General features: G+C 44.1%; 1 protein-coding gene across 1 annotated transcript in view; it reads right to left on the bottom strand.

Annotated features, from left to right (window-relative positions):
• Positions 1-19,785, bottom strand: part of ATM (ATM serine/threonine kinase) — a 299,675-nt gene that overhangs the window by 75,278 nt on the left and 204,612 nt on the right. Inside the window, exons 47-49 of the mRNA XM_077483959.1 lie at positions 15,871-16,038; positions 15,659-15,778; positions 1,284-1,501 (exon numbers count right to left, since the gene is read on the bottom strand). Of these exons, the coding sequence (XP_077340085.1) occupies positions 1,284-1,501; positions 15,659-15,778; positions 15,871-16,038 (506 nt within the window). The remainder of the gene's footprint in view (positions 1-1,283; positions 1,502-15,658; positions 15,779-15,870; positions 16,039-19,785) is intronic.

Raw genomic sequence — 19,785 nt, 5'->3', positions numbered from 1 at the left:
AGCTATTGTGTCCCTGGGAGGACCGTTAGTTTTGCGTGGGGTTGGAGCTTGATGCACCCTGTCCATCTCTAATCTATCTACAGGAATGCCAGGCTGCAGTTCCTGAAAGAGGGCTACCATAGTAGCCTGTAAATCTAGAATAGACTCAGGAATCCCCCTGATCCTCAGATTAGAACGGTGATCTCTGTTTTCCTGGTCCTCTAAACGGGACTGTAGCATCAGATTTTCATCCTAGAGAAACTCAGAGATATAATGTTGAGTGTGATTCTCAATTTCATCCATCCGCACTTCTAATTCAGTTGTCCTCTGTCGCAGCTCTCTAATTTCCCTTGTCAGCTTGTCAGTTATGTGGTCAGATGTCTGCTTAAGGGCTTTCTGTAACATACGTTCAAATTGTTTGAACATGGTAGATTGAACTACCGAGCATCAGAGTCAGACTCACCAGCAAAATCCTGTGTTTTCATGCTGTGTCTCAGAGGCTTGAGGCCGCACGGTGTACTGAGCTGTGAGGAGGCTGCTGACGCCATCTTAGATAACGGCCTGGATGGAGCTTCCTTACTGGAAACGGCCTTATATTTAATTTTCTGGCCCCTGAGGACCATGATAATGGTGCCTGAGAACCCTGTAAGGTTAGAGGCAATAACGGGTATCATTTGCGGTGCCACTGGAACCAGTGATTCTCCGGTGTGCTCATCCCTTGAGCGGAGCTCTAGGGTAACATGTCCGCTCCCCCAGACTCCACGCATGCGCCCCGTCTAATAACTTCTTATGTAATCTCAGCAATTGGTCAGTAGCGATAGGCTAGCCATACACTGCTAGATACTCAATGGGCTGAATAAGAGAAAAGCAAACGTTTCTTCTATCCATGCTAAACAGCATGGCTACATTTATCTGCATTGCCAGCTATAGTATTCAGGTAGCCACAGCACCTGGAACTATCTGAATACCTAAGCAGTAACTGCATCTGATAGGATGCAGTCACTGTCCAGCTGATAATATTCCACCAAGCTCAGCCAATTTTTAAACTGACTTTTGTCCAGCCTGGTGGTGCTGACAGTTGTCCTGTCCTGTATGGCTAGCAATACTGACCACACTCCCCGATTTACAGACAGAGCTTCCACAAGCATATTTGTATAAAATACGAGTATTAAAACTTTAAATAAAAATCATGTAAAATGTGATCACATCTGCTTTCATAATATGAAGCACCTTACAAAAAAAATAACTTTTTTTTGCTCGTTTTTAAATAAAGCCATATAAGTCAGACAGAAGTAAACACTCACCTGTTAGTCTGAACCTTGTGCTGTCGCATTAGTTCTACCTCTTGTTTGGCCTTTGCGAGTAATGCCTGCTTGTTTTCGAATTCTGATGACTTCATATAATTATCAATTCTTTGATATTGGGCATCTGAAAAACGAGCTAGTGAGAGGAATGCCTTCATCCGTACCTCCTGCAGCTCATCACTGCTACCACTACTGAAGTCCTCTGCAACTTCCACAGCCTGTAAAATGGAAAAACAAACTAGATCTTCTTTTTAACTAATGTGATCTCATTTTAGAAATAAAATATTTGAGCATGTTTTTGGACCAAGCCGTGCATGCCTTGTGAAATTTCAATTAACTGCATTCCTGATCTAAGCCTAGCCTTAAATCTCGAGCTTCTGCCACCAATCCAAATTAGAGTTTAATTAAATACCCATCGCAAACAGTGGATTTAAACAGTCTACACAACCCTGTTAAAATGTCAGGTTTCTATGATATAAAAAAATTAGACTGTACAACCCAGTTGAACAACAACCTGTAAAAATAAAATAAAATGGTTGCATAATTGTGCATACCCTTAAACTAATACTTTGTTGAATCACCGTTTGATTTTATTAAAGCACTCAGTCTTTTTGGGTATGAGTATCAGCATGGCACATCTTGACTTGGCAATATTTGCCCACTCTTTTCAAAAACACTCCAAATCTGTCAGATTGTGAGGGCATCTCCTGTGCACAGCCCTCTTCAGATCACCCCACAGATTTCCAATCGGATTCAGGTCTGGGCTCTGGCTGGGCCATTACAAAACTTTACTCATCTTCTGGTGAAGCCATTCCTTTGTTGATTCAGCTTTCTAGCAGAAGCCTGAAGCTTTTGTGCCAATATTCACTGGTATTTGTAACTGTTCATAATTCCCTGTACCATGACTAAGGCCCCTGTTCCCGGTGAAGAAAAAAAGAAAAAAAGCATGATGCTGCCATCACCTTGCTTCACTGTGGGTATGGTGTTCTTTTGGTGATGTCCAATGTGTTTGCGTAAACATCTTTTGGCCAAAAAGTTTAACCTTGGTTTCATCAGACCAGAACACATTTTCCCACATGCTTTTGGGAGACTTCAGATATGTTTTTGCAAAATTTAGCTGGGCTTGGATGTTTTTTTTTCATAAGAAAAGGCTTCTGTCTTGCCACTCTGCCCCATAACCCAGACATATGATGAATACGGGAGATTGTTGTCACATGTACTACACAGCCTGTACTTGCCAGTTATTCCTGCAGCTCATTTAATTTTACTGTAGGCCTCTTGGCAGCATCCCTGACCAGTTTTCTTCTCGTCTTTTCATCAACAGGGACATCCAGTTCTTGTTCTTCACTGTTGTGCCATATTTTCTCCACTTAACCCTTTCATGACTAAGGGTAAAACGAACCTTAATGCCTGAACTCAGTTTTGCCATTTTGACATGTGTTAGTTAAACTGTACATATCTTTACAACTGCTTAGTGTATCCAGGTGAATTATACCTTGTTTTTTTCAGGACACATTAGGCTTTCTTTTGGTGGTAAATTTTATTACATAACTCATACATTTAGTTTTGTTATTAAAGGAAAACTACACAAAAAGGTAAAAAAAATAACAGTTTTTACATTTTGGCTGTATATTTTTTTCTGCTATCATGACCCACCACCAAAAAACAACCCAAAATAACTTCTTCTATTACTTCTGTGAATAAATATGCCACATATGTGTGTGTCATATGTTGTTTGTACCCATAATTGGGCCCAGAAACCATAGTGCACATTTTGCCTTTAGGAGGGCAATTAATCCAAGTTAACATTTCAGGTACTATGAATTCATTACAGACACTTTGTGGTATCCAAATAATGGAATTACCCCTCAAATCCCTCCATTTTGCAATCAAGACCCCCTAAGGTATCTATCTAGGGGTAAATCTTGGGTTTTTAGCCTCTCAATTTTTATGGGAATAATTTTGAATTTGGTAGGCAAAAACATAAATTGCATTTTTTTTCACAAATGTTTCAATTTAGCTATAAATTTTGTGCCATTACTTTGACCCACCACCAAAAATCAACCGAAAATATATTCTCCAACTTCTGATGTGCATGGGGATACTATATACATGTGCAAAATATATTGCATTCAAAGAGGGCAATTCATCAATGTATACATTACAGGCACTCTTCAGTGTGATGCTACTTTTTAAAAGGATAAGTTCACCTTTTGTAACATGTTACACCCTCAATATGGGTGTAACATGTTACATCTGCCCCCATACCCCCCCGGTCCCCCCCTTTTTGTGACCGTGAGCAGGGGGAGAAAATCCCAATAATATTTCTGGTTTCTAATAATGCGGGATGGTATGGTAAATTTGATAACAAGGGTGGATGCACAGGCCTGGATTGGAAGGGCACGTGGGGCAGTGGTAACGAGTATCGCATCTTTTGCCATTTTTGCCACACACACGACACTTCTTCCTGGGGAATTTGGTGCTTGCTGTGACTGGGATAGGACACAAAAAGTGTCTGTTAGTCTTCTAACATCCTCTGATTCTGCAGGTTGTCTGGGGTCTGCTTGAAGCATCAGGTATTCTATAATTTTTTCCTGGTACTGTAGGAAGGTGTCAGTACCACCAGATTTTTTATAAAGGACAAATGAATTGTGGATAGCCACCTGGATAAGGTATATTGAAACTTTTTTATACCAGGTTTTAGATTTCCTCAGCACCAGGTAGGGCTGCAAGATCTGGTCAGAGAGGTCGACTCCACCCATGTATTTGTTGTATGCCGTAATGCACAGTGGCTTTTCTTTCTGTGTAGCTGACCCCCGTTCTTTTACGGTCACTGTGCCCTCTGGGTGGATTGTTGTTAGCATATAGACGTCTTTTCTGTCTGAGAATTTGACAGCCATCATTTCCTCCTGTTGGTAACTGAGTGATGTGCCTCTCTGCAAACGTTGTCTCACTAGCTGCTGTGGAAACTCTTTTCGGTTTTTCCGCATGGTCCCACATGCTCCTGTGCCAGCAGCATGTAGAGATCTAAAAAGTGGCACACTGCTGTAGTAATTGTCGACGTAGAGATGGTAGCCTTGGTGGAGCAGAGGTTGGATCAGGTACCAGACAAGTTTCCCACTGACTCCAAGATTGTCTGGACAGCCCTGGGGGTTGAGTTGTCTGTCTCGTCCTTCATAGATCAGAAATCTAAATGTATATCCTGTTGTGCTTTCGCACAGTTTGTAAAATTTTATGCCACACCGGGCACGTTTGGATGGTATGAACTGCTTAAAATGTAGTCGGCCTTTAAAATTTATCAGGGATTCATCAATAGAGATATTTTGATCCGGGGTATAAACCGTTGAAAATTTATTAGACAGAGAAAAAATTAGGGGCCGCAATTTGAACAGGCGGTCATATCTGGCATCACTGCTTGGGGGACACTGCAAATTATCGTTAAAATGCAAAAAGCGCAGCAATGCTTCAAAGCGGTCTCTTGAAATAACTGCAGGAAAAGCTGGCGTGGCATGGACGGGACTAGAGGTCCAATACAGCCGAATTGTAGGCTTTCGGACTAGGCCCATGTTGAGTAAAACACCCAGTACAATTTTGATTTCTGTAAGGTGTGTTGGCACCCATCTCCTCCTGTGAGAAGATGTTGGGTTTTTTGCTATAAACTGGGTGGCATTAAGGTTAGTTTGATCAACCATGTGCTGTAGGAGCTCGTCATCCACAAATATCTTGAAGAAATCCACAGGGCCAAAATTTTCAACATTGATATTTATGCCCGGTGAAGCTGTAAATGTTGGTATTTGAGGGGTGAAAGAGTTTGCTGGTATCCACTGAGAGGTGTACTGCTGTGCAATTGATGGGGTGCTACCCTGTACGTCATCTTGCTGCCTGCTCGTAACAGGCCTTTCATGGTCGGAAGAGCTGCCTGAATTGACACTTTCACTGTCACAGATGAAATCCTCATCTGCTGAGCCCAACTCAGTTTCACTGTCCGAGCACAATAGGGCATATGCCTCTTCAACAGTATATCGCCTACTTGCCATTTTTTTTAGGCACTCTACAGACCCCAAACTATGCAAAAGTAAACCTTTTTGTTACTAAAATCTAAAACTTTGTTCCTAAAACACTGACCTTATCAATGACACGGACAGGAGCACTGATACTGGCCGAGGCACTAACTCACACTTGCGCAGACACAAATGGCAGTGTGGGCACAAACTACACCCCACACACTAAAACAGTAATAAATGTAAAACTTATATATATATATTATTTTTTTTTAAATAAAACACTGCTGACCGAAACGCTAACGCTGAGATGAACTGCGACAATTGCTGACGCTGAGATGAACTGCGACAATCGCTGACGCTGAGATGAACTGCGACAATCGCTGACGCTGAGATGAACTGTGACAATCGCTGACGCTGAGATGAACTGCGACAATCGCTGATGCTGAGATGAACTGCGACAATCGCTGACGCTGAGATGAACTGCGACAATCGCTGACGCTAAGATGAACTGCGACAATCGCTGACGCTGAGATGAACTGCGACAATCGCTGACGCTGAGATGAACTGCGACAATCGCTGACGCTGAGATGAACTGTGACAATCGCTGACGCTGAGATGATCTGTGACAATCGCTGACGCTGAGATTAACTGCGACAATCGCTGACGCTGAGATGAACTGCGACAATCTCTGACGCTGAGATGAACTGCGACAATCGCTGACGCTGAGATGAACTGCGACAATCGCTGACGCTGAGATGAACTGCGACAATCGCTGATGCTGAGATGAACTGCGACAATCGCTGACGCTGAGACTACTGACACTGACACTAGTGGTGACAATACAAAATACTCTAAACTGAAACTGTCACTATTACTGAACTGAAGCTGTCACTGCACTAACCTAACTAATGCTAACAGGGGTGATCAGAGCCTACTCTGAGACCTGTGGACTGATTAGAACTTATTTTTACTTTTTTTTTTTTTTTTCACTCTCTGAACTGTATCAATTTCTCCTCACAGACGATCTGAGGAGAAAGATACTATGAAGCTGTTTGACAGGCTTCCCATTCATGTGCTCGCTGTGATTGGCTGTCACAGCAATCACATGACTGGGGGTGGGTTCTCCGACCTGTCAATCATTAGTCCGAGACCCGAAGGTGTAACGGACACTCGGTTCTCCTCGCTGCGTGCACGGGAACCGGCGCGATCCCGGCCAGAGCACAAGTACTCAGATATGCGCCCCCCCGGAAGAAAGCCCAGGTATTTGGGGCCGCATATCTGCGTGCGCTCGGCGGGAAAGGGTTAATTATAACTGTCTTCACTGTGTTCCATGGCATATTTAATACCTTGGAAATTCTTTTGTACCCTTCTCCCGACTGATATCTTTAAACAATTAGATCCCTCTGATGCTTTGGAAGCTCTCTGCAGACCATGGTTTTTGCTGTAGGATGCAACTAAGTAAATGTCAGGAAAAACCTACTAGAACAGCTGAACTTTATTTGGGGTTAATCAAAGGCACTTTAAATGATGGCAGGTGTGTACTGACTCCTATTTAACATGAGTTTGAATGCGATTGCTTAATTCTGAACACAGCTACATCCCCATTTATAAGACGGTGTGCACAACCCAAAAAGATTTCAGTTTGTTTTTTAATTGAGTTGTACAGTTTATAGGTCACAATAAAAGGTGGAAAAAGTTCTGAAATGATTCTTCAACTAATTTTTTAGATCGCAGAAATCTGACGTTTTAACAGGGATGTGTAGACTTTTTATATTTATTGTATATATTTTTATGTGCAAGCATGCTAATAGGCAAGCGTAACACTCCCTGATATTTATAATTTCTCACAAAGATCACAGCATCTATAAAATATATTCCAATGTTTTTCTCTCCAAAAGGAGAGAGACATCATGGTTCATGCACACTCCAGGTTCAGCATCTACTTCCTGAACTAAAGTGCAGTTCTTAAGCTGCTTTCACACTGAGGCTCTTTACAGGCACTATAGCGCTAAAAATAGCACCTGCAAAAGGCCTGTAAAGAGTCTCTCCTCTCACTCCAATGTCCGAGTGCTTTCCCACTAGAACGGTGCACTGGCAGGATGCTAACAAAAAGTCCTGCAAGCAGCATCTTTGAGGCGCTGTAGGAGTGGCGTATACATGGCTCCTAAAGTACCCCTGCCCACTGAAATCAATGGTCAACGCTGCCGAAGTGCTGGCAAAATGGCGCTTTGCCGGCACTTTTAACCCCTTTCGGCCGCTAGATGGTAAAGCGCCGCTAAAAATAGTGGCACTTTACCGCTGACGTCCCAAACGCCCCAGTGTGAAAGTAGCCTTAGCAGTGTCTGACACAGATTAGCCCCTGCTAGACTTGCATCCCATGCCTTAAGCATATAGAGAATTTAGGGAGGTCCATTTCCTGAGCTACAGAAACTCGCGACTTAAGCTTTTTTTTCATTCAACGAAAAAAAAAAAAAAAACAGCTCAGGGCGGAGCAGCTGTACTAACAATCTAATGTGAGTACAGCAATCTCCCACACTCAGCTCAGAGTGCTTATCAGCAGCCGGTCAGCTGCTGGTTATTTAGCATGCTTGGAATGGTCAGCTTCTGTCAAACCAGCTGCCATACACAGGGGCCGAATGCCAGTCGGTTTTTATTAAACCGGCCAATGTCACCCAGCATTCGGCTCATATGTAATAGGCTTAAGCTGAAAACAAAACCAAAGAAATTCCTAGCTCAACTTACCAACAAGCCTACAATCAACCAAATTATCCTGTCTAAAGTATGCATTAAAAATTGGGGTTTAGTTTGCACAAATTTGAAAATAAATGTGTAAGCTATGGAGCCTCGTCAAGGAATCCTAGCATTTTCAGAGACCTTCCACAGTAAAGCACATGCATTATAATGGACAGGCAGAAGGCAGGTGAGTCTGGATGGAGCTCACCCCTCCTTAAAGGCACAGGGGTGCATTGGACATGCAGCACATAGCGCCATGGCAGCAAAAGTGTCCAGTGTGTTCCCTCACCAATATTTTAACACTACAAACAAATGGTCACTGCCCTCGCCTATACCTGGCCTTTCAGCAAGGAGAATATGGAATAATGCTCCCAATAACTGGTTGTGTTACCCTTGGTGGCAACAATTCCAATCAAACGTTACTTGGCAATGAGTCTTTAACATCTCTGTGAAGGAATTTTTGCCCACTCTTTGCAGAATTGTTTTAAGTCAGCCATTTTGGAGGTTGGCAAATACTTTTTTACAGCACTGTGCATTAGATGATTGCTTTAATTTTCTTGTGGTACAAGTCTACCTCTGGATACTTGTAGGTGTTTAGCAACAGAACTCTAGGCATATATGTTTTCAGCTTAACAAATGGCCACTGCCCTCACCTACGACTGGTCTTTGCAGCAAGGAACATGTGAAAGGGCAATGCATGCAAAACAAAACCAAAGAAATTTATGACCAGCCTGTAACCAACCAAATGATCCTGTCCCTACTGCACATGCGCAAAGCACGCTGCACTCTCTTACTGGCCCGGCAGCGGGGGGGAGAAGGGGGAGGGCTGGACTTTTGACGTACCTTGACGTGGCAAGGTCTGACGGAAGAGGGAACAGGGCCCGCTCCCCCCGCCAATTGTGGCACCAGAGGGGGGGGGGGTGTTAGGAATCCGATAAGCGGAAATTCCACTTTAAGTATGACAAAAATGCAAAAACAATAAATAAAAATCAGGAAGGGGGCAAATACTTTTTCACAGCACTGTGTATATAGTTGTTTGGTGTCGTTGCCTTTTATTTGCTGTTCAAAGCATTAGCTGAATGCCTTATGGTAATTATGACTTGCCATGATGTGATTATGTAAAGATGTCTGTTCTTGTTATATCATGTTAAGTCATCTACCATGAGGAACTGTTCAGATTTAATAAACTTTCAAAGTGGCCTGATTGCTGGGACCTAAAGTAAGAAACTTCACAAAAAAAAAAAAAAAACCCCGGGGGGCGTGGTTTGCGCACAAGCCGGATGGACGCTCGTGCTTAGGGCTCCCGCTAGCCGACCGGACATCCACCGCAAAACGGGCAAGATTTCTCCCGCCGAACCGATCATCACACACCGGGAGATCCGCACGTCCCTCCGGCATGTCCTCCCGCAAGCGGAAAGACGAACGGAAAGTCCAAAAGCTGACAGCCCTCTCCTTTCAGCGCGGAGGGCCTAGACAAGATGGCGCCGCCGGAGCTGCAGCGCGGAGCTCGACGGCCTATACAGACCTTCCTGATGGAGATCCAGGAGAAATATCGGGCGGTCACACATCCTCACCCCAGGCGGACTCTCCTCCACGTACACCGAATTCCCAGAGCCCAGCCAAGGCACGGATGCGCCTGGATACAGCTTACCAGGCCGGAGCCGCAGTGAGTACAAATCTCCACAATTCTACTGCAATAGCCTCACTCCAGTCCTCCATAGCGGCATTTCCCACATCAGGCCAGCCAGTATTGGACTCAACCATGAAAGACATGTTACTATCACTCCAATCCTCCCTCATGTCTAACTTGTCATCACTGATCCATAACTTCTCAGCAGAAATGAGGCACATGGGGGATAGGGTGCAGTACATGGAGGACAAAATGGAGGAATGTACAGAGACTGTAAATGATTTAGTGGACTCGTGCATGGCACAAAAGGAGGATTCAGAATGGATCAAACATAAATTAGCGGACCTCGAGGACCGCTCTCGCCGCAATAATGTGAAAATTCGCAGTATACCGGAAACGATGCCCCCCCGCAGATCTCCACAAGTTTGCTAGCACTATGTTTGCTGTCATGCTACCTGAACTCTCCCCCATAGAGCTGACAATAGACCGCATCCACAGAATCCCTAAGCCAAAACACCTAGCGGAGTCAGTACCACGAGATGTCCTTCTGAGAATTCACTTCTTTCAGGCGAAAGAGCAGATACTATCCAAGGCCAGGGCTCTGGTCACTCTCCCTGCACCCTACGCAGATATTCAGCTGTTTGCCGACTTATCACAATACACACTTCAGATGCGGAGGCAACTGAAACCAATCACCAAAGCTCTTACCAACCACAAAGTGCTATACAAGTGGCGCCACCCGGCTACCATTATGGTAAATTACAATGGCATTCCTCACACAATATCTACCCTGGAAGGAGGCCTGAAATTGCTCAACTCCTGGGGTATCCACCAGGAATCGCCTCAGAATAACCAGTCAGGATCTAACAGGCAAGCCTCCCCTCCCCAAAGCCGTCAGAGGGAACGTCTTCCACCCCAATCTAAGTGAGCTATCTTGTCCGTTCCAGTGTGAGCTACAATGTATAATCCGGGCCGGCCTCAGGCTCGCTTCTACTTGAACCTAGACTCTACCCCCCTGTTTAGTCAGCTCCCGTTCGAAACGGGTGTTAGCTGACCTGTTGAGCAGCACCGTCCAGCCACTATTAGCTGCTCCTCGACCAGCTGCATTTTTGCTGTTCTGTTTTTCTTCTTTTTCCTGTTCTTTTTGTGTGTTTTTGTTTTCAGCTCCAGTTAATTTTTCTGAACTTCCGATACCCCTACACCTGAAGCAACGTAACTGATAGAGGACACTTCACACCTCAGATATCGTTTCTCCAACTACTGCTTCTCCCACCGTGATCCCTGCTACGACTTACCCACAGCAACCCCCTGTGCGTCTAAGGTACAACATTATCCAGCGGTTGTTGGACTAGCTGTCTTCAAACTGTAAGTGTATCTAAATCTCATTCACGCTCTCTTACCACCATGTCATTCACTATCTTATCCCTGAATGCTAAGGGCTTAAATCACCCGGCTAAACGTGCGTCTCTATGGAAGACGGCCATGTCACTCAAGGGTGACGTGCTCTGTGTTCAAGAAACACACTTTACCTTGGACTCTTCACCTACGTGCCATCACAAACTGTTTCCTAACATCTTCAAATCATCCTTTACGAAAAAGCAAAGAGGTGTTCTCATTGCTATAAGGGACACTGTTGACTTTCATCTCCAGCAATGCATCACGGACGATGAGGGCCGTTACATTATCCTAATATGCAAGATGAACAACACTTTGTACACTCTAGTGTCCCTCTATGCCCCCAACTTTCGCCAAATGCAGTTTATTAAATCCCTATGGAAGAAGGTTCAAGCTATTCAACAGGGGCACGTCCTCTGGTGTGGTGACTTTAATATCATCCCCAATCCCCTTATGGACTCTACAGCAGGTTGTAAGAGACTTACTTCGCCACTAGAGGGCTTTCTTCAAGCTAATGATTTGTATGATATATGGAGGTGTTGTCATGCGACCGAACGTGACTATATATTCCTTTCGCCGCGTCATAACACCTACTCACGCATAGATTTATTTTTATCCGATAAATATCTGCTTTCAAATGTATCAGCCTCGGCGATCCACACTACCACCTGGTCGGATCACGCTCCTATTAGTATTACCATCAATTCGAAATTGCGCCAAAATAACCCCACACTGTGGAGGTTAAACAACTATCTCCTTAATGATCCGACTGTGGCCTCGCATATTCAGCAACAAATTGAGGAATTCTTTTCTACTAACTCACAATCTGTATCCGATCCGGAGGTAGTGTGGAACGCCCACAAGGCGGTTATTAGAGGTGTACTCATTCAGGCAGGAGCCAGAGCAAAGAGAAAAAGATCTCAACTTTTAGACAAACTGACAGCCGATATAGCGGCTGCTGAATCTCTTAACAAACGCAACCCATCCCCTGCTACCCAATCACTGATATTTAAACTCCGCCATGAACTGCGGTCATTGTTATTAGAGTCATTTGAAAAATCATACACCAAACTAAAAGCCTCTAACTATTCCACGGGCAATAAAGCGGGTAAACTAATGGCCCAGCGCATTAAAGGTCACAGGCTTAAATCCAAAATACCTTATCTATTCCACCCTCACACTAAAGCTAAAGTTCTTAAACCTACTGAAATCGCAGACGCATTTAGCTCGTACTATAGCGATCTTTATAATCTTAAAACAGACGAAGGTACCATACAACCCACTCAAGATGACATTCTGAGATTCCTATCCAAAATAGATCTCCCTGCCTTATCACCCACCCAACTTGACAGCCTTAACGCGCCATTCACGGTCCCTGAAATAGCATTCACGATCACTAAGCTCCCGTGCGCTAAAGCCCCTGGTCCTGATGGATTCAGTGGGGAATACTACAAACGTTTCCATAAATTACTAGCCCCTGAACTTGGCAAGGTGTACAACTCGGCAGCCCAATCTTCCTCATTCTCCAAAGAAATGTTGAGTGCAATCGTAATAACCCTACCAAAACCGGGCAAGGATCCTAATACGCCCCAGAATTTCCGCCCCATCTCCCTACTCAATGTCGATATAAAAATCTACACAAAAATGATCGCCAACAGACTATTGGATATTATCCCAGCCCTTCTACATCTCGATCAAGCTGGCTTTACAAAGGGACGCCAGGCCTCTGATGCCACCAGGCGTATGGTGAATGTCATCCACCAGGTGCCGCTCACGGGTGCCCCCTCTGTACTCCTGTCCCTAGACGCTGAAAAAGCGTTTGACAGGGTACATTTGGGGTACCTGTCGGCGGTACTGGGAAAGTTTGGGTTTACCGGAACCATTTATAGTGCTATTATGGCCCTATACTCCTCTCCCTCTGCCCGAGTGTTCACGGCAGACACGCTCTCATCCCCGTTTGGAATCTCCAATGGCACTAGACAGGGATGCCCCCTGTCCCCCCTAATCTTCAATCTAGTGATAGAACCCCTTGCTCAATCTATCCGAGTGAGTGATCAAATACAAGGTATAACCATAGGTAAATACGTTCATAAGATCAGCTTATTCGCGGACGACGTGATTCTCATGCTCTCCAACCCCGCCGCCTCCCTCCCGGCAGTTCAAAGGACCCTTGAGCAATTCAGCGAAGTATCGTTTTACAAAGTCAATGAGGCTAAATCTCAAATCCTGAACCTAAACATAGACATCTCTACCAGATCTAAGCTACAAAATCAGCTTCCATACTCATGGGCTGATAAGTGCATTACTTACTTGGGGGTTCAATTAACCAAGGACTCGACAGACCTTTTCGGTCACAACTTCATCCCCTTTCGCACTCAATTACAGAATGACCTCCGCAAACTGGCGTCCTTTGAGCTGTCGTGGCTGGGCCGCCTTGCAGCCTTTAAAATGCTCCATCTACCCCAAATATTGTACCTATTTAGGACATTGCCGATTATCATCCCCCTCTCCTACCTCAGATCATTACAAACTACTCTATCCGCTTTTATATGGCAAGGTAAGAAGGCCAGAAGCGCGCATAAACATCTTGTCAAACTTCGATCTGCAGGGGGGGCAGGTTACATTGATTTCCACGACTACTATATGGCAGTCATAATGACGCAACTGCGTGAATGGACCACTCCTACTCAACGCACACTTTGGGGACAGTTAGAAGCATCGCTTACACCGGGTCATCATCTCCTTGCCTGGTTGTTATCCCCCACACCACCTGTTTTTAAGAACTCGCACTTCCCCCCCCACGATGCTAGCCACTCTCCGGATCTGGAACAGATTCTTACATCTAACCACCAATCACATTAACAGGGCCACCCTTAAAACCCCACTACTAGTTCTCCAAAAGAATATCGACCTGGTATCTTTTACATCTTGGCACTCTAAGGGTATAATACATATAGAAGACCTCTTCTCAGAGGGGCTAGTCAAATCCTTCCCCGTCCTACAACGTGAATACAGCCTACCAGACATGGATCTCTACTTATATCTGAGGACCAAACATTACCTCCAATCCTCCCCTAACTGGACATGTAAAATACCCCACCCTGCGTGGACCTTTCTTACAATCCCGACTTGCAAACACAAGGGCATCTCGCTCTTCTATACCCTACTCCAACAAAAACACATACTCGATAAATCTTCTCCTATGCTTAAATGGGAGAGAGATTTAAACAACACGTACTCAACTGAGCAATGGGCCACAGCTATCAAAGCCACCTACCGTCACACTAGATGCACCGCCTTGTGGGAATTGACTATTAAGTTATCTCAAAGATGGTACCTAACCCCAGATAGGGTGTCTAAATTTTCTGCTCAGCACTCCGCATTCTGTTGGAGGCAATGTGGGAACAAGGGGGATATGCTCCACATTTTCTGGAGCTGCCCCATGCTGACTTCCTTTTGGGAATCAATATTCCAATTAATATCCGATGTATCCCAAGTCACAATCTCCCCTCGCCCTGACCTAGCTCTACTATCCCTGACTCTGGATCAATATCCGTTGAAGGTGAGACACTCCATTTCACACATCCTGCTGGCCGCGAGACTAGGCACCACCAGAAGGTGGAGGAATCCCGCTCCACCGACCCTCTCAGAGGTGATCAGTACCACGCATCTACATCACATATACGAAATGTCAATAGCGCGGAGTAGTCCCTTTAAAAGCCAGGCCCTCCAAAAATGGAGGCCCTGGGTCACATGGATCACACTTACAAATACTCTTCCATTGGGCACTTGACCCTCTTTACCCTGATATGTTTCGACGCCATTTGTCAGGGTTTCGTCAGGTTTTGTCCGTTTCACTACTAGAGAGTTGCACTGTTAGATTGTTGTTCTTAAGTAACTTCCGTAATATGGTTTCCTAACATGCTGTTTCTCATACGGTTGGGTTCTCAGTCCACACCTCGGGGGGGGGTCTGCTCTCCCCCCGGACACAGAATAGATCCCGTAAGGGGTGTCTGGGGGGAGAGGGGGGTCCCGCCGAGGCCAAGAGGTGTTCTCTGGTTTTACTTCTAGAAGGAGAATACATAAGGAGGCTATATGTAGTTGCCTCCATTGTCTTATCTTTACTGCTCATTCAGCTACTGATATACGATGTTACTCTGTATTTTACGACTGATATCAAGTGTATTATTGTATGCACCATGCGATTTTGTTATCTGTAAAAAACGAATAAAAATTTACCTTTAAAAAAAAAAAAAAAAAAAAAAAAAAAAACCCTAGCAGGAACCGTCCATAGATAGAAAAACAGGTAAAAAATAGGGTTCTAACACTATTGAACACATTCCTTAGTATATTTCATTATCTGTGTCCTTACAGTAATTAGGGGAATCTAATTACATCCCAGCTTTGATGTCTTTATACCGTGGTCGTGGTCAAGAAAGGCCAACAAGATATAAGCCAATGAAAGAAAGAAATTGGCTAAGCATTATATAATGATTAGCACGAAAGGCAATTATTAACCCTGAAATATACTGTATAGCATACAATCAGGACCAGAACCCAGGTTACCAATGACTGTTCTACTCATTTTCACATGAAATCTAGCTACTTTTTACCTTTTCCAGGTAGTTCTGCATAATGACTGTAGGACTTGCCAGACATGTTTCTGAGAGCCAGTTTCCACTTAACCTCAGACACTCTACATAAATCAGCTGAAGATTTGGGTCATTCTCAACCTTGAAATAAAAACATAAGTCAGCTTTATGAAGCCCCTTTCAAAATACCACTTCTATTGGGATAACAGGACTGATGACAGGGAACAACATACCTCTAAACTGTTTGATTCCAGCTTGTCCACCATTTGACTGAGAATCCCTAAGGCAAGACTGTGCTCCTTTTTAGCCCAAAACACTTGTGCCTCTTCTAGTTGCCATTCAGACACTATGAAATGTGCCGAGTTGTGTTGCTTAACCTTGAATATTGCCTTTTCTGGGAGCTGGGAAATAAGAATCAGCACACATTATAAGCCTTAGATCTTGGCAGGAAAAACAGGAGAAAGTATGCTAGACTAAAATAAAGAAGGCAACAATTATTGTTTTATATGCAAGTTTTCTTAATGGGTTTGGATTTTAAGTTCTGAAATATCTGATGAAAAATAAGTTAAAATTCAACACACCTGCTTTAATATACTGAAATTTAATCAGATCAAATAAATGTCAATGATTGGTTTAAAAGAAAATCAAAATGAAGGTAAAAGGTTTACCATAAAGCAGTCCACAGACGGTTTAAATCTCAGCCGGTTCAGTAGGAATCGGCTGAGATTCGAACTGTGTATGGGCAGCCTATGGATCGATTAGGGTAAAAACAACATGTCGGATTTCTGCATGCAATTATTGCCAACTGTAGCAATAATCACTGTGTTCTCCTGGCAAGGACAGCTCCCTGCGCCCCCACCCTGGAAGAGCACAATAGCTTCGTAAGAGGCATTTCCCATCAACACTGACTGTGTTAACCACTTCAGCTCCGGACCAATAAACACCTTAAGGACCAGAGGTCTTTTTGCAATTTCGCACTGCGCTGCTTTAACTGGTAATTGCGCGGTCATGCAATATTGCACCCAAACGAAATTTGCGTCCTTTTCTTCCCACAAATAGAGCTTTCTTTTGATGGTATTTGATTGCCTCTGCGATTTTTTTTTTTTGCGATATAAATGGAAAAAGAGCGAAAATTTTGAAAAAAAAAGATATTTTCTTCTTTTTGTTATAAGAAAAATCGAATAAACTAAATTTTAGTCATACATTGAGGGCAAAATTTATTCAGCCACATGTCTTTAGTAAAAAAAATGTCAATAAGCGTATATTTTTTGGTTTGCGCAAAAGTTATAGCGTCTACAAACTAGAGTACATTTTCTGGAATTTACACAGCTTTTAATTTATGACTGCCGATCTCATTTCTTGAGGTGCTAAAATGGCAGGGCAGTACAAATCCCCCCCAAATGACCCCATTTTGGAAAGTAGACACCCCAAGGAAATTGCTGATGGGTATGTTGAGCCCATTGAATATTTATTTTTTTTGTCCTAAGGGATTGAATAATGACAAAAAAAAAAAAAAAAAAATTTTTTACAAAAAGTTGTCACTAAATGATATATTGCTCACACATGCCATGGTTATATGTGGAATTGCACCCCAAAATATATTCCGCTACTTCTCCCGAGTATGGCGATACCACGTGTGTGGGACTTTTTGGGAGTCTAGTCGCGCACGGCACCCCGAAAACCAATCACCACCTTCAGGATTTCTAAGGGTGCAAATTTTTGATTTAACTCCTCACTACCTATCACAGTTTCGAAGGCCATAAAATGCCAAAATAGCACAAAACCCCCCAAAATGACCCCATTTTGGAAAGTAGACACCCCAAGCTATTTACTGAGAGGCATGTTGAGTCCATGGAATATTTTGCCACAAGTTGCGGGAATATTACAAACTTTTTTTTTTTTGCACCAAGTTGTCACTAAATGATATATTGCTCACACATGCTATGGGCAGAAGTCAAATTACACCCCAAAATAAATTCTGCTGCTTCTCCCGAGTACGGGGATACCACATGTGGGGGACTTTTTGGGAGCCTAGCCACGTACGGGACCCCGAAAACCAAGCACTGCCTTCCGGATTTGAATATAAAATGCTATAAAAAACAAACTAACCAGAGTCACCCGTAACACTTATACGGTGATCAGTGGTGAAAGGGTTAACTAGGGGCAATCAGGGGGTTCACATTTTTATTAGGTAGTATATGGGGGTCCCTGGCGCTATATAAAAACCTGACGGGGAACCTAAATAACTAACTGGCTAACCAGCGTCACCAGTGACACTTATACTGTGATCGCTGGTGAAAGGGGGTGAAAGGGTTAACTAGCAGCAATCAGGGGGTTAAAACCATTATTGGGTAGTATATCGGGGTACCTAGCGCTATAAAAACCTGGCGGTGAACCTAAAAAAATAACTAGCTACCTAGCGACACTAGCGACACTGATGCAGCGTTCAGAAAAATTTTTGCTTAGTGACACTGGCAAAAGGGGGTGAAAGGGTTAACTAGCGGAAATCAGGGGGTTAAAACCATTATTGGGTAGTATATCGGGGTACCTAGCGCTATAAAAACCTGGCGGTGAACCTAAAAAAATAACTAGCTACCTAGCGACTGTAGCGACACTAATGCAGCGATCAGAAAAACGATCGCTTAGTGACACTGGCAAAAGGGGGTGAAAGGGTTAACTAGCGGCAATCAGGGGGTTAAAAACATTATTGGGTAGTATATCGGGGTACCTAGCGATATAAAAACCTGGCGGTGAACCTAAAAAAATAACTAGCTACCTAGCGACACTAGCGACACATGCAGCGATCAGAAAAATGATCGCTTAGTGACACTGGCAAAAGGGGGTGAAAGGGTTAACTCTAGGGGCAATCAGGGGGTTAAATCTTTATTGGGGGGTGATAGGGGGCTACCCTGGACCTAACACTAACTGTCCTGACAGTTTTTACTGTCACAACTGACACTGAATGCATTGATCAGTAAAGAAATGATCAATGCAATCAGTGACACTGTGACTGGGGGGGGAGGGGGGGCGGGGGGGGATCGGGGGGCGATCGGGGGGGGTTTGTGTGCCTGTGTGTACCTACATGTCAGTGTAGTGTTGGTGCACACTTACTTTTACTCTTCTCCTCGTAGTCCGGTCAAAAAGACCGCCCCGAGGAGAATGACATCACTTCCTCCTTCCTGTGTAAACAATACACAGGGGAGGAAGCTTCTCATTGGCCAGGAGCGATCCAGAGGGGGTGGCCGAAAACCAACGGCCATCCCCTCATCACGGAGCGCTCCTGGACCGAATCGGACCGCCGTAAACAGCGGGAGGGGGTCCGATCGGACCCCCCACCCGCTGGAAGGCAATCACGTAGATGTACGTGATTGTGCCTGCCTGTGCCATTGTGCTGACGTACAATGGCAATACGGCGGTCCTCAAGTGGTTAATGAGGGAATAAAGTGATTTTCTTTCCTGCAACCACCTATGGCTGCTTTAAAGCCTAGTACACACCACTAGTTCTTTTTTGTTTAACCCAGCAGGTTGAATGAAAATAAAACTGAAAGCTTTGATCGGAGCCACTGTACTAACAATTCAATGTTAGTACAGGGATTTTCCCTGCTGTTCTATTGTGTTCTGACAGGGGGACAGCCATTGGCTGAGAGCGCTGATCGGGAGCCAGTTGACTGGCTACCATACACACAGGCCAAATGTTGGCTGGTTTTTATTGAACCGGTTGTTGCCATCTGACATTCGACCTGTGTGTACTAGGCTTAAGGCTCACCTCCCAGAGGCTTCAGCTTGTAAACACGTCCCTGAAAAGCAATGAATTTATCTCTGAAAAGGCAAAGCAAAGTTTGCTTTAAACAAGCTATTTTAGTAAACTTTCAGCAAGCAATATTCAATGCTTGCTAGAATGTCTGTTTGCAGTGGGTGTAAAGTAACAGCCAGCACACCCTTTATGCTAAAAACACTTTTAGCAAAGGGCAAATTTGCAGGAATTTTTTATTTATTTTTTTTAAATACCAACCTCTGAATCCAACTACGCCACTCAATGTTGCTTTGTTGCAGAGAACTGGTCCTCTGAAGTTTGCTGGGAAAACGACACTTCTGGAAGTGCTGACCTCCAAGGTCCCACACAACTCTCACTAGTTCCTCTAAATGTC

Source organism: Lithobates pipiens, unplaced genomic scaffold, assembly GCF_037356315.1.
Source record: "Lithobates pipiens isolate NorthernLeopardFrog02 unplaced genomic scaffold, aLitPip1_a1.2 Scaffold_16, whole genome shotgun sequence".
Classification (NCBI taxonomy): domain Eukaryota; kingdom Metazoa; phylum Chordata; class Amphibia; order Anura; family Ranidae; genus Lithobates; species Lithobates pipiens.
Note: the sequence above shows the minus strand (reverse complement) of the source record. Positions and strands in the feature narration are given on the sequence as shown.